The sequence below is a fragment of the Oenanthe melanoleuca genome, chromosome 19, assembly GCF_029582105.1.
Source record: "Oenanthe melanoleuca isolate GR-GAL-2019-014 chromosome 19, OMel1.0, whole genome shotgun sequence".
In the NCBI taxonomy this organism is placed as follows: Eukaryota; Metazoa; Chordata; class Aves; order Passeriformes; family Muscicapidae; genus Oenanthe; species Oenanthe melanoleuca.
The window spans coordinates 10,921,349-10,937,357 of NC_079352.1; the positions used below are offsets into that span (position 1 = coordinate 10,921,349).

Genomic DNA, 16,009 nt, shown 5'->3' on the forward strand with positions numbered 1-16,009 from the left:
TCCCCACAAACCTCTGGGAGGGGAAAAAGGGCTGGGGAGAAACAGAGAATAAATACGGGATTATAAAAAAAGCAAAAGAAAAATACGTATGATATCTAAAATAAAATTTAAAATAAGAATGAAAAAAATAAATAATGGCAGAGCTGCTTTTCCTGGGACTTTAGGTTTCTTGTCCAATTTCCGAGCTGGGTCTGAGCCAGAAACCAGTGGGTGAGACACACATTGCTGCTGAAGGCCTTCATTGTGCCAAAATTAAAGTGTCGAGTATGAAAGAATATCAAGAAATACCTTGAGATTATGGGATTCCCAGCGCCACGCTGGATTCCCTCCTTTGAAGCTGAAAGCGGAGCTTCACTTGTTACTGTGCTTTGTAACGAGAAATGTAAAAATTCAACACAGTTCCCAGCTCCCTCCCTCCTCTGCCCAGCGGTGCAGGGAGAAGGGATGGGGGTTACGGTCAGTTCGTGCTGCTGCTTCCCCCTCAGGGACAGGAATCCTTGCCCTGCTCCAGGCGTGGGGTCCCTTCCATGAGGTCAGTCTGTCCCCTGTCCAGCGGGGGTCCCTCCCCACCCGTGCGGTCACTCCTCGGCCCGGCCCTGAGGCGCGGGGCAGCCGCGTTCTGGCCCGTCAGCAGCAGCGCCGGGTGGTGCTGGTGAGCAGCGGCAGAAGGAGCCGGGCGGCGGCGGGGGTTCAATCCCGTCAGGAGGGAGACGAGGAAGAAGAGGGAGGGGCCGGGGCCGCCTGCGGTGTCCGATCCCCAAGTAGCGGGGAGGCCCTGGGGAACGGCGGTGGGCTGAGCTGTGTTGGAGCCGCCCCGAGGGACTTGTGCCGTTCTCGGTCCCCGAAGGACTCGCTCCATGAGACGGGAGAGGAGGAAATTAAATGAAAGACTAAAATGTAGAGAAGAGACTAAAATGCAATCAAAGAGCCGCACCAAGGGCGTCTCCTCTGCTCACCTCTGAAGGAGCTGCACCGAATCACGGGCAGTTGGTGAATAGAATAAAATGCAGATAATAGAGTAAAAGAGAATAAAAAGCTGCACTGGCGCTCTCCAGCACCCGGTGTCACTGAAGAGCCACATCGCGGGATGGGCAAGGTCGGGTGTGGCCAGAAGGGCAGCGTCGGGGCGGGTGGGAGGTGTCAATAGAATTAAACATAGAGAATAGCATAAAATATAAGAAAAGAGCCGCACCGAGGATTCCCCACCGTCCGTGTCCGGTGGAAGAACTGCACCGAGAGCTGCAAGAAGCAGCGGCGGTAGAGAATAGAATAAAAAGTAACGAAAAAACCCGCACCCTGACACTAAAAGAGCCGCCCTAAGGGTTTGTCCGGGCAGCACTGGGGGGTCTCGGCCCCTCCGTGTCACTGAAGGAGCCGCAGCGATGGTTGGGCAGGGCGCGGATCGAGCCCCTCGAGGTGCACAATGAGCGGTGACTCTGTGGGACCGCGGCGGGGCAGGGTGGTGGCAGCAGCTGGAACAGAGGAAGCGGCTTTGAGTGGCTGAGATGAGCTGCTGGGTGTTCCCAACCAGCTCCGCTCAACCCTCGGGCACCAGGGGGGTTCCGGAGTTGTTCCTAACCAGCTCCGCTCTGTCTTTGAGCTCCGCGCTGGGGCCGCCGTGAAATTTTCATGCCAGGCTGCTCCCACGGGCCAGACCCCGCAGGTCCTGCTGCTGCCACTTCGGTCCCTCGAGAGCCTAGAAATGACGGAGGACATACAACTGACATCGGAAAAAATTTCAAGTATCAGCACTTTATTGTTCCCCAGTAAAACCTTTTATACCCTTCTCCAGTATACATAATAGCCGTGTGCCCTTTTAGTCTTTTGTGATTGGTCAATACAATTCAACATTCCGTGCTCCTTTTCCTTTAATCATGTTCACCTGTTTTACACAGCTGCACCCTATTAGGGACGAGGCTCAGCTGCAGCCCCATTCCTAATTTCTCACAATCTACTCTCCTACACAGAAATCCCTGAATCGATCCCAGGCACTAAAAACCTTCCTCTCCCGTGCGCAGCGAGGGCCGCGGGGGTTCCTTATGAACTCCCCTCCCATCAGTCCCTCCTTGGCAGTGCTGGGCATTAGCACGGCTCCTGGGGCTGTCCTGGCACCGGCTGCTGCCACAGGGCACGGGCTTGCCGCACTTGGGTATTAAACACAACAAATCTGGGGAGGGGCACAGCCCTAGAAACCAGGACTTTGTCCTCGGGAGCTTGGAGCTGCACGAGGGGAATAAAGGATCCCCTGCACACAACGATTTCCCCGGCAGCAGCTCTCCCCTGCCAAGAACAGGGATGTGTTTGGGAGAGGTAGGATGGCTGAGATTGCATCCATCATGAGACAGCCACACATTGGGATGACGAGCTTGGGGTGATCTGGTTACTCAGGAGGTTTTGGAGCACCTTGCAATCCTGAGGGATGAGTTACTGGGAGGAGGAAGTCACTCGGCTCTTGTTGAGTTATTCATGGGTCTGGGTCTTCAAAGAGACAAGAGCAGTTGTTGGTTGCTGTAAAGTTGTTTATTGCAGAAGTACATCAGTCTCGAAGGCAAAAAGTTCAGAATATTAAAGTCCATGCTAAAAGCTTTTGGCATAGAGTTCCAAGTAGGAAAAGCAGCGCAGCAGCAGCCTGGCATTTCTTCTTCTTCTGGGATGTGATGAAGATGGTGGTCTCTCACCCCAGTACAGGGGTTTTTATTCGTAAATCATCCAATGAGCTAAAAACATTAACCTAAAACATTCCTTTTAAACCTACTAGAATATTAGTTCTAGAGTACAAAGTAGTGTCAAAATTTAAGCATACAGTTCTATCTATGCCTGTGATTTATCTGTTCTTTCTAGAAAATGTAAGCAGTGTTCTTACTATGTTTTAATTTTGTCTGTGTACTGGTTTGAAAGCAAAATCAGTGAGGGACTCCAAGTCAGAAATACAATTTTAAAAGGAAAAAGAAAAAAATATAAAATACATGCAATAGTACAAAAGAAAACCACTGACAGAGTCAGAATACAACCTGACACCCTGTTAGTTAGGGTGGTGGTAGCAGTCCAGATGAAGTGGTCTTGTTGAAGTAATCATCACTTAGAAAGGTCTGGTAGCTCTTGTCCTCTGGAAACCATTGGGTAAGAGTGTTCCAAATCTCAGGTTTTACCTAGGTAGGAAATGCTTGGCTCCTCCCTCTGGCTGAAGCATATCCCGGTGGGATGATGTAAATTTATCAGTCACGCAGTGGGACTCAATGACCCATAAACAGAAGATTTCTTCCTGGAGGAAGGATGGATTGTGGAAAATATAAAGAACATTGCCCCACCTGTTTTTTAACAGATGGCCCATTAGCAGAGTATATCTCCTGTCACAGCCCGTGGTGTCTTTTTATGCTTGAGATCACCTCAGGAGGACATGAAGGTAGTGTAGAATTCAGGTTTTCTCCCAATGCCCACCGATGAGAGACTGCAGGAGACTGTTCTCAGAGGTTTCAAGATTGTTTATTGTTTCTTATCTCAGGAATGCTTTGTCCAGCGAACAGCGGTCTGCTCGCCAGACATCCAGGGCAGAATCTGCTTGGCAGAGGCAGGACTTATACTCTAAATTACATGCTAGATATTTACAATTAATTTCCAATACATCACATTCTTATCGCAATGTCTAATTTTGTCCCCATCCAATCAAAGGATGCCAAGGTGGCACTCCAACATGGATGGAGTGAAGAAGAAGAAGGAAGAAGCATACCATGCCCCAAATCCTAAATCTTAACCATGAGCCCCTTAATATAAACATTCTAGAAATCTGCTTATTCTACATTCTAACAATCTAATTTACACTCTATTTATTTTTGCAGTTTGCATTTCTTCTCTCAAGTTGGTAAATTGTTCCAAGGAGCTAAATCCAGCCCCTGAGACACTTGGGTCTCATTTGAGGGTCTTTGGGGACCCTGCCAGGAGGGTTTTGAGGCTCCCAGGGAAGCCAGGAATACTCTGGACTCCCACAATCTCCTATGGAGATAGGGAACACTGCCCCACCTGGTTTCAACGGTTCATGAAGATGATGATAGAATACATACTTTTGGGCACATCTTTACATTGTAACCTAGGACAGTCTGGGGGTAAGTTTCTGAACTTTTAACTAGATTTTAGGGCTTTTTACTCTCTGAAGGCACTTACAGTATATTCTTACTTAAAACTAAAATTTCTACTCCATATCTATGTGACTTAATATTCCTACTTTACTTAAAACTAAAACTTACACTTCTACTTCATGTCTGTGTGGCTTAATGTATTTCAATTTCTCTAAAGGCTTTAATTCAATCCCCGCATTCTTCTCTCTCTCTGAGGGACTCAGAGAGGCTTCTGTTTTACACACTCCAACAGGCTCTGACTTTGGAGTGGGGCCCCACAGGGAAGGACGTGAGGATCCCATATTAGGGAAGATCCTGCTGCTTTCTGCCAATTTCGGGGCTTCTAAAGACCTTGTGGTGGACTCATTACTGTGGGTTCTGATGCCACTCACCTGCGCTTCAAACTGGTCCAGACTGGTGCTCCCAGTGCTGCATGGGGTGGAGCTTTGCGGACCCGCCATGGCTCAGCGTGGCTGCTTTGGGGCTGGTGGCACCGCTTGGTGCTGGGGATGGGGCGTGTCGGGAGAGCTGGGACTGTACTGGTGGTACTGGTGGTGCCAGGGGCTCACCTGTCAGGGGGCCAGTGACTCAGGTGAGGGTGTGTGCTCCCACTGGGGACCCCCAGCCCGGTGTCACTATGCCTCTGAACAGTGCCACTCTGCTGCCAGTATTTCCAATATAGCTTCCCAAGTTGGCCTGGTCCTGTTTGTTGGGGGCCAGTGGGACCTGCTGCCTTTTGGTGGTGCCTGAGCAAGACTGTGATGATGCCAGGGACATCCTGCAGCGACATCTCCCCTGTCCGTCTGGGTAAGCACTCAGTCCTAAAGCTCACCCTGATCCTGAGCTCCATCACATTCCATGGTGAGACACACTCACGCTTCCAGATTTAATCTCATCCCAGCGCCAGACTGGTGCAGCCCCAGAGCCAACTTCAAGGCCAGGCCTAAGGCAAATGGCACATTTAGCCTTAACCCCAATTCCAGTTCTAATCTAAAACCCAGCCCTAACTGCAAAGCCCAGCCCAAATTCCAGCCCCTTGCCAAATGATCAGTCCTAAACCAAATGCCATGTTTAGCCCTAAGCCCAAAGCCAGCCCCAAGTGCAACCCTAAGCCCAAACTCCATGGCAGTCCCAAGCCCTACGTGCAGCTTTTAGCACCAGCCCACACTCTAATGCCAGCTTTAGCTTGAACTCCCAAATTCAGCCCAAATTCCTGCCCCAAGGCCAACACCATTCTTGGACCTAAGCCCAATGGCAGCCCCAGTCACTCCCTAGCCCAAGCCTGGCTCTAAGCTCCAGGCCACTGTCATAAATATATTACAGTGTTGGCTTTAGCAGTCGTTAAAGTGAATACTATGTGTTTTAGAAGGTTGACTTTTGTAAAAGAAGTTTTACTAAAGTTTAGAGATCTTTTAATACAAAGGTAGTGTCATGATACTAATGCTGGTGAAGAGTTGTAACGTTAACACTTAACCAATGAATGAATTGAAACCTGTTGACTATATTGAAAAGTAACAAATGGTCTGTAATGGGACAACTGCTTGAAAAACGTGGGATGGGGGAGGAACTGTGTTAAAATGTTTGAATATGCATAATCTTTTGTAAATATGCATTAGGCTGATGCAATACACAGAGGGGCTGGGGGAAGTCTCTGCCCCCACTGACTGGGGGGACTGGAGCTGGCCCCATCCCCTACTGATTTGGGGGTCTGGTGAAGTCCCCGCTGTTATATGTGAGTAATGCGATGGTTGGCTCTCACAGTTAAAGGATGAATAATGTATTTATCTTAAAGATAAATTTTGTGGATGTGTAATGATGGTTTTGTAATATATCCTCCCATAGCCCTCTTTCTCCTCCACCATCTACTGTTGTCAGACATGGCTTAGGTAGTCGGGGCATTTGGGCAGGGCCAGCTTGTTCCTACACCTTCCCTGCAGCTAAGCTGTAAGAAAGTCTCCAGCCATGGACGGCAGAGAAGGAGTTCACCGACAAGACTTTGGGACGGCCCGGGGGCATAAAAGACAGAACATCCATTCTGTAGGTGAGCACGTGGGGGTTTAGTCCTGTGTTCCCAGCGCTAATTGTTCTCCTTATTCAGTCTTTTGATGTATTTTTATGCTAAGCTTTAATAAGTCTCTGAAAGTTTTAAAAAAGGGAGCATCGTTTCTCACACCCTGCACTGCCAGGGTAGGAGGTGCAGCTGGAAGGAGGGAGGGATGGGGGTGAAGCGCGGAAAATAGACTTCACAACCCGTAAAGTTGTGGAGTAGGTACGTATTTTATTCAGCGCTGGACGCAGGGGGAGAGCATCCTCCCAAATCCTGCGTACCTTACATGCTTCTTAACCTTCTATTTATCTAGGAAGTACATGCATATTCTAAATCGCCTATACATATTGATTTTCTGCCCCGCCTGTTTCCCCGCTTCGTATGGAAATTAGCTGCATATTCATTGCAGCTGCGTGGTTAATTGAGTCGGTGGTCTTCAAATGAGTCTGTGGGCAGAAAACGATGAAGTAAAAGTCTTCCTCACTCGTTGAACTTTTCACCTTGTCTTTCCACGCATGCGCTTGTAGTCTCTTGGTTGCAGACTTTGTTCTTTTATGGAGAGGGACACCTTCCTATACTTCAGGGGTCTCTTATCGTGAATTCCTTTCTTTATTTAAGCACACAGTGACTGATACTATATGTTGTACATCGTGCATTCCTTTCCTTATAAGCACACAGTGACTGATACTAGGTTATATTCTTCATTCCTTAAATCCCCTGTTTCAGTCCCCCCTTTTCTAGAAAATTAGTAAATTCTTTTACTTAATACAAAATTTCTCTTTCTCCATCCTTAAGATACGTATCTCTTAATGCCTTACCATGTACTCTTGATAATGAAGTTAGTATTGCCATTCGTTGCAACATCTTCCAATTCCAAATAAATAGTACAAAAGACAGCAGTAAGCTTAGACTGACTAAAACCAATAACACAATTACTGGGTGACATAATGTATTCACAATTCCAGTTGCAGTTGGGGACCACCCGAAAAGGGCATCCCACCAATTGTGGCTTGCATCCTGCTTAACCCTTTGTAAGACTCTATTTATTTCTTGGACATCATGGTGAACTGTAACTAAAGTCTTTTGCCCGCTCTCTTTGATTTCTTCCAAAATTTTTGCTAAGTCTTGATGTTTTACCAGTTGCTTTACCAATGTAAGGTTCATTCCAATGGGCGTAGGTGATAGTTTGTGGTATGTCGTGTAGTTAGACCTTATCAGCTGGTGGGATGTAACTGGTGACGAATATGAAAAATCACATCCCATAATTTTAACGAAATTACAAATACAGAAATTAGAGTTATTCTTAACAGGCAGAGTTACATTTTCATTGTCTATGTTCACAAAAACACAAGTGGTTCTTAAACATACACATCCTTGACCAGTATATATAAGCATAGTCTTTTGATCAGCATCTGGATGAATTTCAAAGTGGCATACACCCTGCTCGGTGTCAAGGCATACGTCTTGAGCATCAATTGTATTGCTTTCACAAATAAACCCTTGTTGTTCTCTAGTAACACAAGATTCTACATTCACAGTTTGCCATTTCCCATTTACTGTCCGGGCCCACGCCCTATGCTCTGAGGGATACAACACCGTCCCCTCATGATTGAGTCCCAATGCAATGATGGGATGAATATCATAAACTGTGGCATTACGTATGGTAAGCACAAAGGTAGTGGCCATATTAGTAACAGGATCATAGGTAAAATTTACTAGAGTCCACCAGGATTGGAATTTTCTTTCAAAATCATTAGCATTGTCCCAAACAACTTTTCGAACCTCAATCGGAAAAGTGCCTTCACTCCCTTCTCTTATAGCCAAGGCAGCTGTGGATTGGATCCATAACTGCGCTTGTACACAACTGAAAGCTAAAGACACATTATCTTGAACCGTGCTAAGTGCGTCTATTATTAACTTATGGTCCTGGTCCTCAGTCTTTGTCCAGTTCGGTAACACCTTTGAAACCTGCCACTGACTATTTCCTAATGCCAATAAAGACGATTGTAGAGGTTGTCCCAGTTTTGTCAAATCATTTGTTGCAATTGCTAGCTTATTTGCTAGTATTTCAGAGTCAATACCATTCAATACTCCTAATCCTGTTCCAAACATTCCCGTTAAATCTCTTCGCATCCTATCCCTAAAGTGTACTTGCTTCTGTAACCATGTTGTCCAACCTTCTAGGGATGGTTTTAGGAAGGAGGAACAGGCTGGTTGAATCTCTGAAATATTGGTTTGTATTAGCAATTCAACACGCTTGAGAGACCATTCTGGGTTGAATAATAATTGCTGTTGTCCTGTATTCCTCACTATATATGGGCCTACCTCATAAATCATAAGTTTAAGTTCGAGTGGCGTACTCTGAGTCTGAATCTGAACAGGTTCGGTTATGGCATTTATTCTAAATTTAAATGAGAGCCCAAGACCTCTATGAGACCAAAGGCATACCACCTCAACAGTCCTATCTAATGTAAAATTATACCAACAATCTGGCTCACTGCGTTGCTTACAAATCTCATTATGTTCATTTTCAGGGGGAGATGACACACTAATTTGAGCTGGTTTCTCATAGGTAGTTCCATTAATCATTCGACATCCTATTCTGATGGTCTCTCCTACAGTCCCTTGAAGTGACCACAACCCTTGTTTCTGCCATTCTTGCTTTTCATATACCTGGTTTCCATGCATGACTACAGTTGACAAGTTCAAATTTTGTATCTCCCCCATATATCCGGTAGACTTAACAAAAGCCTGAGACCAAGGCCATTCAACATTGCTCTGGCTAAAGGTACTTTTCAATTCTTGGAATATAATTATATTTACAAACAAAACAATTAAATTTTTAGGTCCTGAATCACCGAACACCCCTAACTGTAATATGCTCATTTTGTTCGTCTAAACTTGAGCTTTAGTCCGTTATCACCAGATATTACTTTCCAAGGAGCTTCTGGAGCTTTCTTCACCCGAGAATGGTGGATCCAAGCGCTCTGTTCCTTGATCTTAATTGCAGTGAAGGTAGTGAGTAGCACCTGGAATGGTCCTTCCCACTGTGGTTCGAGGGTTTTTTCTGTAAAAGACTTAACATATACATAATCTCCAGGCTGTATATTATGCACTGGTCCATCCAAACCTCTGCCCCGAGTTCCAGCCACATGTTTTTCAATTTTTCTGAGCTGTTTGCTCAAAGCCACCATATAGGTGGCCAGTGTCTCCTCTCCAACTTGGGTAGAAGTTCCCCTTTGCACTCCATATGGCCTCCCGTAAAGCATTTCAAAAGGACTTAACTTTTCTTTAGTCCTTGGCTTAGTTCGAATTCGTATCAATGCCAATGGGAGTGATTGGGGCCAGGGCAAATTAACTTCTTGTCCTAACCTCACAATTTGCTGTTTAATTAAATGATTCATTTTCTCTACTTGGCCACTGGACTGAGGATGATATGGGGTGTGAAGTTCCCAATCTATGCCCAAGTGACGACTAATTTGTTGCACTATCTTTGAAATAAAGTGTGGTCCTCTATCTGAGGATATAGTGGCTGGAACTCCAAAGCGTGGTATTATTTCTTGTAACAGCGCTCTAGTTACCTCCCGTGCTTTGGCAGTTCTAGTTGGGAAGGCTTCTGGCCACCCTGAAAAGGTATCTGTCATCACCAATAAGTACCTATACCCCCCTTTTCTTGGAAGTTCTGAAAAATCAATTTGCCACTGCTGCCCAGGCCCCTGGCCTCTTCCAATTTGACCAAGTTTTGGTTTAGGGGTATTCTTAGGATTAGTCTGGAGGCAAAGGTCACACTGCCGAGTAACCTGGGTAACAACAGTATATAAATTTCTAGCAGTAATCTTTTCAATTAGATGGGTATATAGAGCATCTGCTCCCCAGTGTGTTTTCTGATGTTCCTTCTTAACTAGGGACCATAGTATGTGGGAGGAGATAACCAGTCTCCCTTCTGTAGTGACAGCCCATCCTTCCTCATTATATGTTCCCTTCTGATCCTCAATTAATTCCTTATCTTTTTTATCGTATATTGGCTTACCTTCAAGGAATATCTGTCCGTCTGGAATCAAGGTTGCTTCAATTGCTATCTCACCCTTTGCTGCCTCTTTTGCCTCTCTGTCCGCCAGCTCATTTCCTTCTTCCAATTCTGAGCTCACCTTCTGGTGTGCCCTAATGTGCATGATTGCTACCTTCTCAGGCATCTGGACTGCTTCCAATAATCGCATTATTTCTTGTGCATGTTTTATGTTCTTTCCTTGTGAGTTTAACAGTCCTCTTTCTTTCCAGAGAGCTCCATGTGCGTGCACAACCCCAAATGCATATCTTGAGTCTGTATATATATTTATTCTCTTCCCTTTTGCCATTTCCAAGGCACGGATCAGGGCAACTATCTCAGCCTTCTGTGCAGAGGTATCTGTTGGCAAAGATCCAGATTCTAGTACCTCTTTACTGGTGGTAACTGCATACCCAGCATATCGCTTCCCACCGATGACGTAGCTGCTTCCATCAGTAAACCAGGTTTCTGCATTGTCAAAAGGGGTGTCCTTCAAGTCTGGTCGGCTGGAGTAGGTGGCTTCGATAGTCTCCAAACAATCGTGGTGTACTGGTTCTCCTTGATTTCCACTGAGAAAAGAAGCTGGGTTGACAATATTAGTCACCACTATTTCCACATCATCTTGTTCCACCATAATAGCTTGGTATTTCAAGAATCTTTGTGGAGAAAGCCAGTGCCCCCCTTTTACCTCCAATACTGCAGATACTGTGTGAGACACCAATACAGTCATTTTCTGGCCCAGGGTGAATTTGCGTGCCTCTTGAATATTCATCACAACTGCTGCCACCGCTCTGAGGCACCCTGGCCATCCTTTGGCCGTTGCATCCAGCTGCTTAGAGAAGTAAGCAACTGCCCTTCGGTATGGCCCGAGGTTCTGTGCTAGTATTCCCAGGGCAATCCCCTGTTTCTCATGGGAGAACAAAAAGAATGGTTTACTTACATCAGGAAGTCCTAGGGCTGGGGCTGACATAAGAGCATCCTTTAATCGACGAAAGGCTTGAGTGGCCTCTTTGGTCCACTTGAGATCTCTGCTGCCATTTGCCATAAGCGTGTACAGAGGTTTAACAAGCAACCCATAGTTGTAGATCCACAACCTACACCATCCTGTCATCCCTAAAAAGGTTCGCAGTTCCTTTATTGTCTGGGGTTGTGGAGTTTGGCATATTGCTTCTTTACGCTGTTGCCCTAAGGTCCGTTGTCCAGCACTAACTTCGTATCCCAGGTAGATAACCTTCTGCTTCACCACCTGAGCCTTTTTCTTTGATACTCTATACCCCTGGAGTCCCAAAAAGTTTAAGAGACTCACCGTCCAGGCCACACATGCTTCTTCCGTCTTAGTGGCTATTAGAAGATCGTCTACGTACTGCAGCAGCTTTCCTTCTTCTGGGGGGCCTCCCAGGCCTCTAAGTCCTTGGCAAGCTGCTCCCCAAACAAAGTAGGAGAATTTTTAAACCCTTGGGGAAGTACTGTCCATGTGAGTTGAGTTCTCCGTCCAGTTCTAGGATTTTCCCATTCAAATGCAAAAATTTTCTGACTGGCTTCATGGAGAGGGAGGCAAAAGAAGGCATCTTTCAGGTCTAAAACAGTAAACCAAGTAAACTCTGGTGTTAAGCATGTTAATAAAGTATATGGGTTTGCCACTACTGGATAAAGATCTTCAGTTATCTTATTAACAGCCCGCAAATCTTGCACCACCCGGTATGAACCATCAGGTTTCTGAACAGGTAAAATAGGAGTATTAAACTCAGACTGGCATTCTTTTAGTAATCCTAATTGTAAAAAGTTCTCAATCACTGGCCTAATTCCTTCCCTGTCCTCTTTTCTCAAAGGATACTGCTTGATCCTAACTGGTTGTTTCCCTTCTTTGAGTTTAATTATTATAGGAGGTGCATTTTTCGCTCTCCCTGGCACATTGGAAGCCCATACTCCGGGGAACACCTGACTAATTATTTCTTCTCTAATTTCTTCTTCAATTTCAATAATTGTCAATATTAAGCTCAACACTTCTATATATTTTTGATCATTTACCTCCAAAGTAATCTCCCCATCCTTAAATACAATGGTCACTTGTAATTGTTCCAATAAGTCTCTTCCCAGGAGCGCCTTTGGGGAATTTGGCATGTATAAAAACTTATGAGTTCCCCATTGTTTCCCAAATTTATATTTTAAAGGTCTACAAAAATAAGCCTTTTCAGACTGGCCAGTAGCTCCTTGTACCGTAACATAATCTTTTCCCACAGGCACCAGGGCCTTATTCAATACTGAATATGTCGCTCCTGTATCAATTACAAACTCTACTTCCTTTCCCTCCTCCCCCAGCTCCATTGTTATAACCAGGGGATCTGCTGGGGGTTGATCTCCCGGTCCCCTTCAGTTTCCTTTTGCATATGCAATCACATCTTTTTCCTTGTTCCTCCTTCGTTTAGGGCATTCATTCTTCCAGTGCCCCAACTCTTTACAAAACGCGCACTGATCTTTACCCAATCGAGGTGGGCCCCCCTGTCCCCCTCGTCGACCCTGCCCACGATTTTGTCCTCCTCTTTCTTCTCTCACCACTGCCACCAATTGCCTCACATTTTGCTTATATCCCTCTTCTCTATTGCTAAATACTCTCCATGCCTCATCTAGTAAATTCTCTAAATTCCTTCCCTCGGGCCCTTTTATCTTTTGAAGCTTACGCCTAATATCCCCCGTAGATTGACCCAAAAATAAATTCACTAGTTGTTGAATCCCCACTTCTGCTTCAGGGTCTAGAGATGTATTGCGACGCATTGCATCCCTTAATCGATCCAAAAATTCAGATGGTGTTTCAGAGGGACCCTGTTTAACAGCATATAGTGCTGACCAATTTATAGTTTTAGGTATTGCTCGTTCCATCCCTTTTGCTATCCATTCTTGGTAGCTTTCTAACTTTTGCATTTCTGCTGTCCTGTCTGGATCCCACTGTGGATTCTGGAGGGGGAAATACTCCTTTACATCCTTTTGCTGGGCCTTATAATAATCCTCTGCTAGATCCCCTGCTGTTTTCAGGACTAATTGCTTTTCTGTTTCAGTTAATGCATCCAGCAATAATTGTATATCAGACCAATCTGGATTATGTTGCTTTATAATATACCGCAAACGCTTTGCTGTAGTTATTGGATCACTACGGTAGTTTTTAGCAACTTTTTCCCATGCTTCTATATCAATAGTAGAAAAGGGTACTTTTACTAGAAGTCTCCCTCCTTCTGGTCCCACAGCCTGTCTCAAAGGGAGTTGTAGCACCTTATTTCTCGTCCTAGAAGACACAGGGCTTCTGGGAGGAGAATGGCTGGAGTACGTATTCCTTCTGAATCATCATCCCTCTGTCCCCGAGTTTGAGAAGGAGATTTGAATAGGTCACTCATATCCTGTTCCTGCATATCCAAATTGTGCATTTTGTCTAATCTGGTACACCGCTCACCTATATCACATGCTGAACAACACCTTTTAAGTTTCCCTTTATTTGCTTTCCTTTCCTTCTCAAGGGCTAAAACTAAAGGGTCAGAGGGTGCCTTAATCCCACAGTCTCTCTGCCATTCAGGGTGGTTTCGGAGAGAGAAGAACATATCACAGTAGGAGACCTCTGTCCATTTGCCCTCTCTTCTTAAAAACAGCATTAGTTGCAGCAGAGTATCATAATCTAAAGTCCCAGTGGGTGGCCACCTTACTCCGTGATCTAGTCTATAAAGTGGCCACCAATGGCTACAATATTTAATTAGGGTGGATTTATTTTCAGTGCCACCAGTTCCTGCAACCTCTTTCCAGTGTGTTATAATGCACCCTAAAGGGCTGGCTTTAGGGACTTCTGTGCTCTGTGTAGATCCCATTTTTCTCTTTTTGTCCCCTGCCTACTTTACACCTAAACTTTTCCTTACTGAACTTTAGAATTTCCTTCCAATCCCCTTCACACACACAATACCAGCTGCTGGATCAGTCAATTTGTTTCCTTTCTCTATCTGGCTCTCTATTAGGTTCACAAATCCCAAGGATCACGCCCAAACCATTGGAAAGGGGACCCCTTTTCACTCGTCTCAGTACACAAACAAAGCACACAATGTATCAACGCAGCACACTCGCTCTTGTACGAACACAGCACACTTATTATTCATACGTTTTACTAACAATCATTACATTCTCAGCACAGCTACAGTCCCGCTCGCATCACACCGCACACTACACAATAATTCTGCCTTTCTGAAGCAAATACCTCACACTTACTCCCCTCTTGGGTACGTCTCACTCACTCATTCACTCTCTCTGCTCACACTGTCCGGACTCCCAACACACACACCACCTCAGCTCCGATAACACGGGAGCAGGAATTCACTCGACCCGCGATCGAGGGTCGCTCCGCGGCTGCTCTATCAGTCAGCGAATTCCTTCACCGGCCCCCCTCCTCCCTTCTCGACAAGGGAACGGAGCGGCCCCACCGGTGTTTGTATCCCTTCGCCGGTAACTCCACCGGCCCTGCTGCTTGCAAGCCCAACCTACCCAGGGACTTTGTTGCACGCAGAACGTCTCCTGCGATTTATCAACAGCCCTCCAATCACGCGTGCATATGCCTTACAAACCCCCCAGAATTAATACGTACCGTTTCATCCGCCAGCCAGTGGTCCTTTCTGTCGCTGCAGTAAGCGAGCCGGGGTCGGGGTCTCCTCCAGGAAATCCCGGGGCGCGCCGTGGAGTCGTCCGGCCCTCAGCTCAGTCCTGCAGACAGACAGGAAGGTCCCATCTGGGGTGCCAAATGAAGCGCGGAAAATAGACTTCACAACCCGTAAAGTTGTGGAGTAGGTACGTATTTTATTCAGCGCTGGACGCAGGGGGAGAGCATCCTCCCAAATCCTGCGTACCTTACATGCTTCTTAACCTTCTATTTATCTAGGAAGTACATGCATATTCTAAATCGCCTATACATATTGATTTTCTGCCCCGCCTGTTTCCCCGCTTCGTATGGAAATTAGCTGCATATTCATTGCAGCTGCGTGGTTAATTGAGTCGGTGGTCTTCAAATGAGTCTGTGGGCAGAAAACGATGAAGTAAAAGTCTTCCTCACTCGTTGAACTTTTCACCTTGTCTTTCCACGCATGCGCTTGTAGTCTCTTGGTTGCAGACTTTGTTCTTTTATGGAGAGGGACACCTTCCTATACTTCAGGGGTCTCTTATCGTGAATTCCTTTCTTTATTTAAGCACACAGTGACTGATACTATATGTTGTACATCGTGCATTCCTTTCCTTATAAGCACACAGTGACTGATACTAGGTTATATTCTTCATTCTATTTTAATCCTTAAATCCCCTGTTTCAGGGGAAATCTGGTTTTAAGCATCTTCACTTACTTCTTATTATCCTGCTCTGAGTATGTGGAGTTTTCTACCAGAAATTTCACCTCTCCTCCACTCATCTACAGGGATTTGGAGCAGTTTTCCCGTTTTGGGGGAAATCAAAGCCGTGCACTGATGCTCCTAATTAGGGGTAAGAGAAGTGAGACACCAGGGCTTCTCACAGAGCAGGAGCCAGCAATCACACAGGGCTGGGAAAGGCGTACCGGGAACTGTGCAGAACTTTGTGTTTTTAGGCCAATCTCGCCTCGGGCCCAGGCCTGTTCCAGGGCTGTTCCTCATCTCCGGCTTTCCCCTCACACAGCCCGGGGGCCCTGAGAGCGCGGGCCGAGGCCGCTGCCGGGTGCAGAGCCCGCCCCTCGCTGCGATTGGCTGATTCTGCTGTCACTCCTTGTTCTCACGCGCTGATTGGGCAGAGCTGGGACAAGCTCGGCCCCAGGGCCAA

The 16,009-nt window shown here is 46.0% G+C and overlaps 1 protein-coding gene and 1 pseudogene across 1 annotated transcript; one reads left to right on the forward strand and one right to left on the reverse strand.

The window, feature by feature from the left end:
* LOC130260850 (gastrula zinc finger protein XlCGF49.1-like) overlaps positions 1–16,009 on the forward strand; it is a 160,390-nt pseudogene that overhangs the window by 97,772 nt on the left and 46,609 nt on the right.
* LOC130261107 (uncharacterized) lies at positions 1,628–15,531 on the reverse strand. Its single transcript, XM_056507021.1, has 3 exons — positions 14,817–15,531; positions 10,308–11,623; positions 1,628–1,696 (listed from the first exon to the last, which is right to left on the reverse strand). Exons 2-3 carry the CDS (start codon positions 11,313–11,315, stop codon positions 1,628–1,630), a joined length of 1,077 nt encoding a protein of 358 aa, XP_056362996.1. The 5' UTR covers positions 11,316–11,623; positions 14,817–15,531.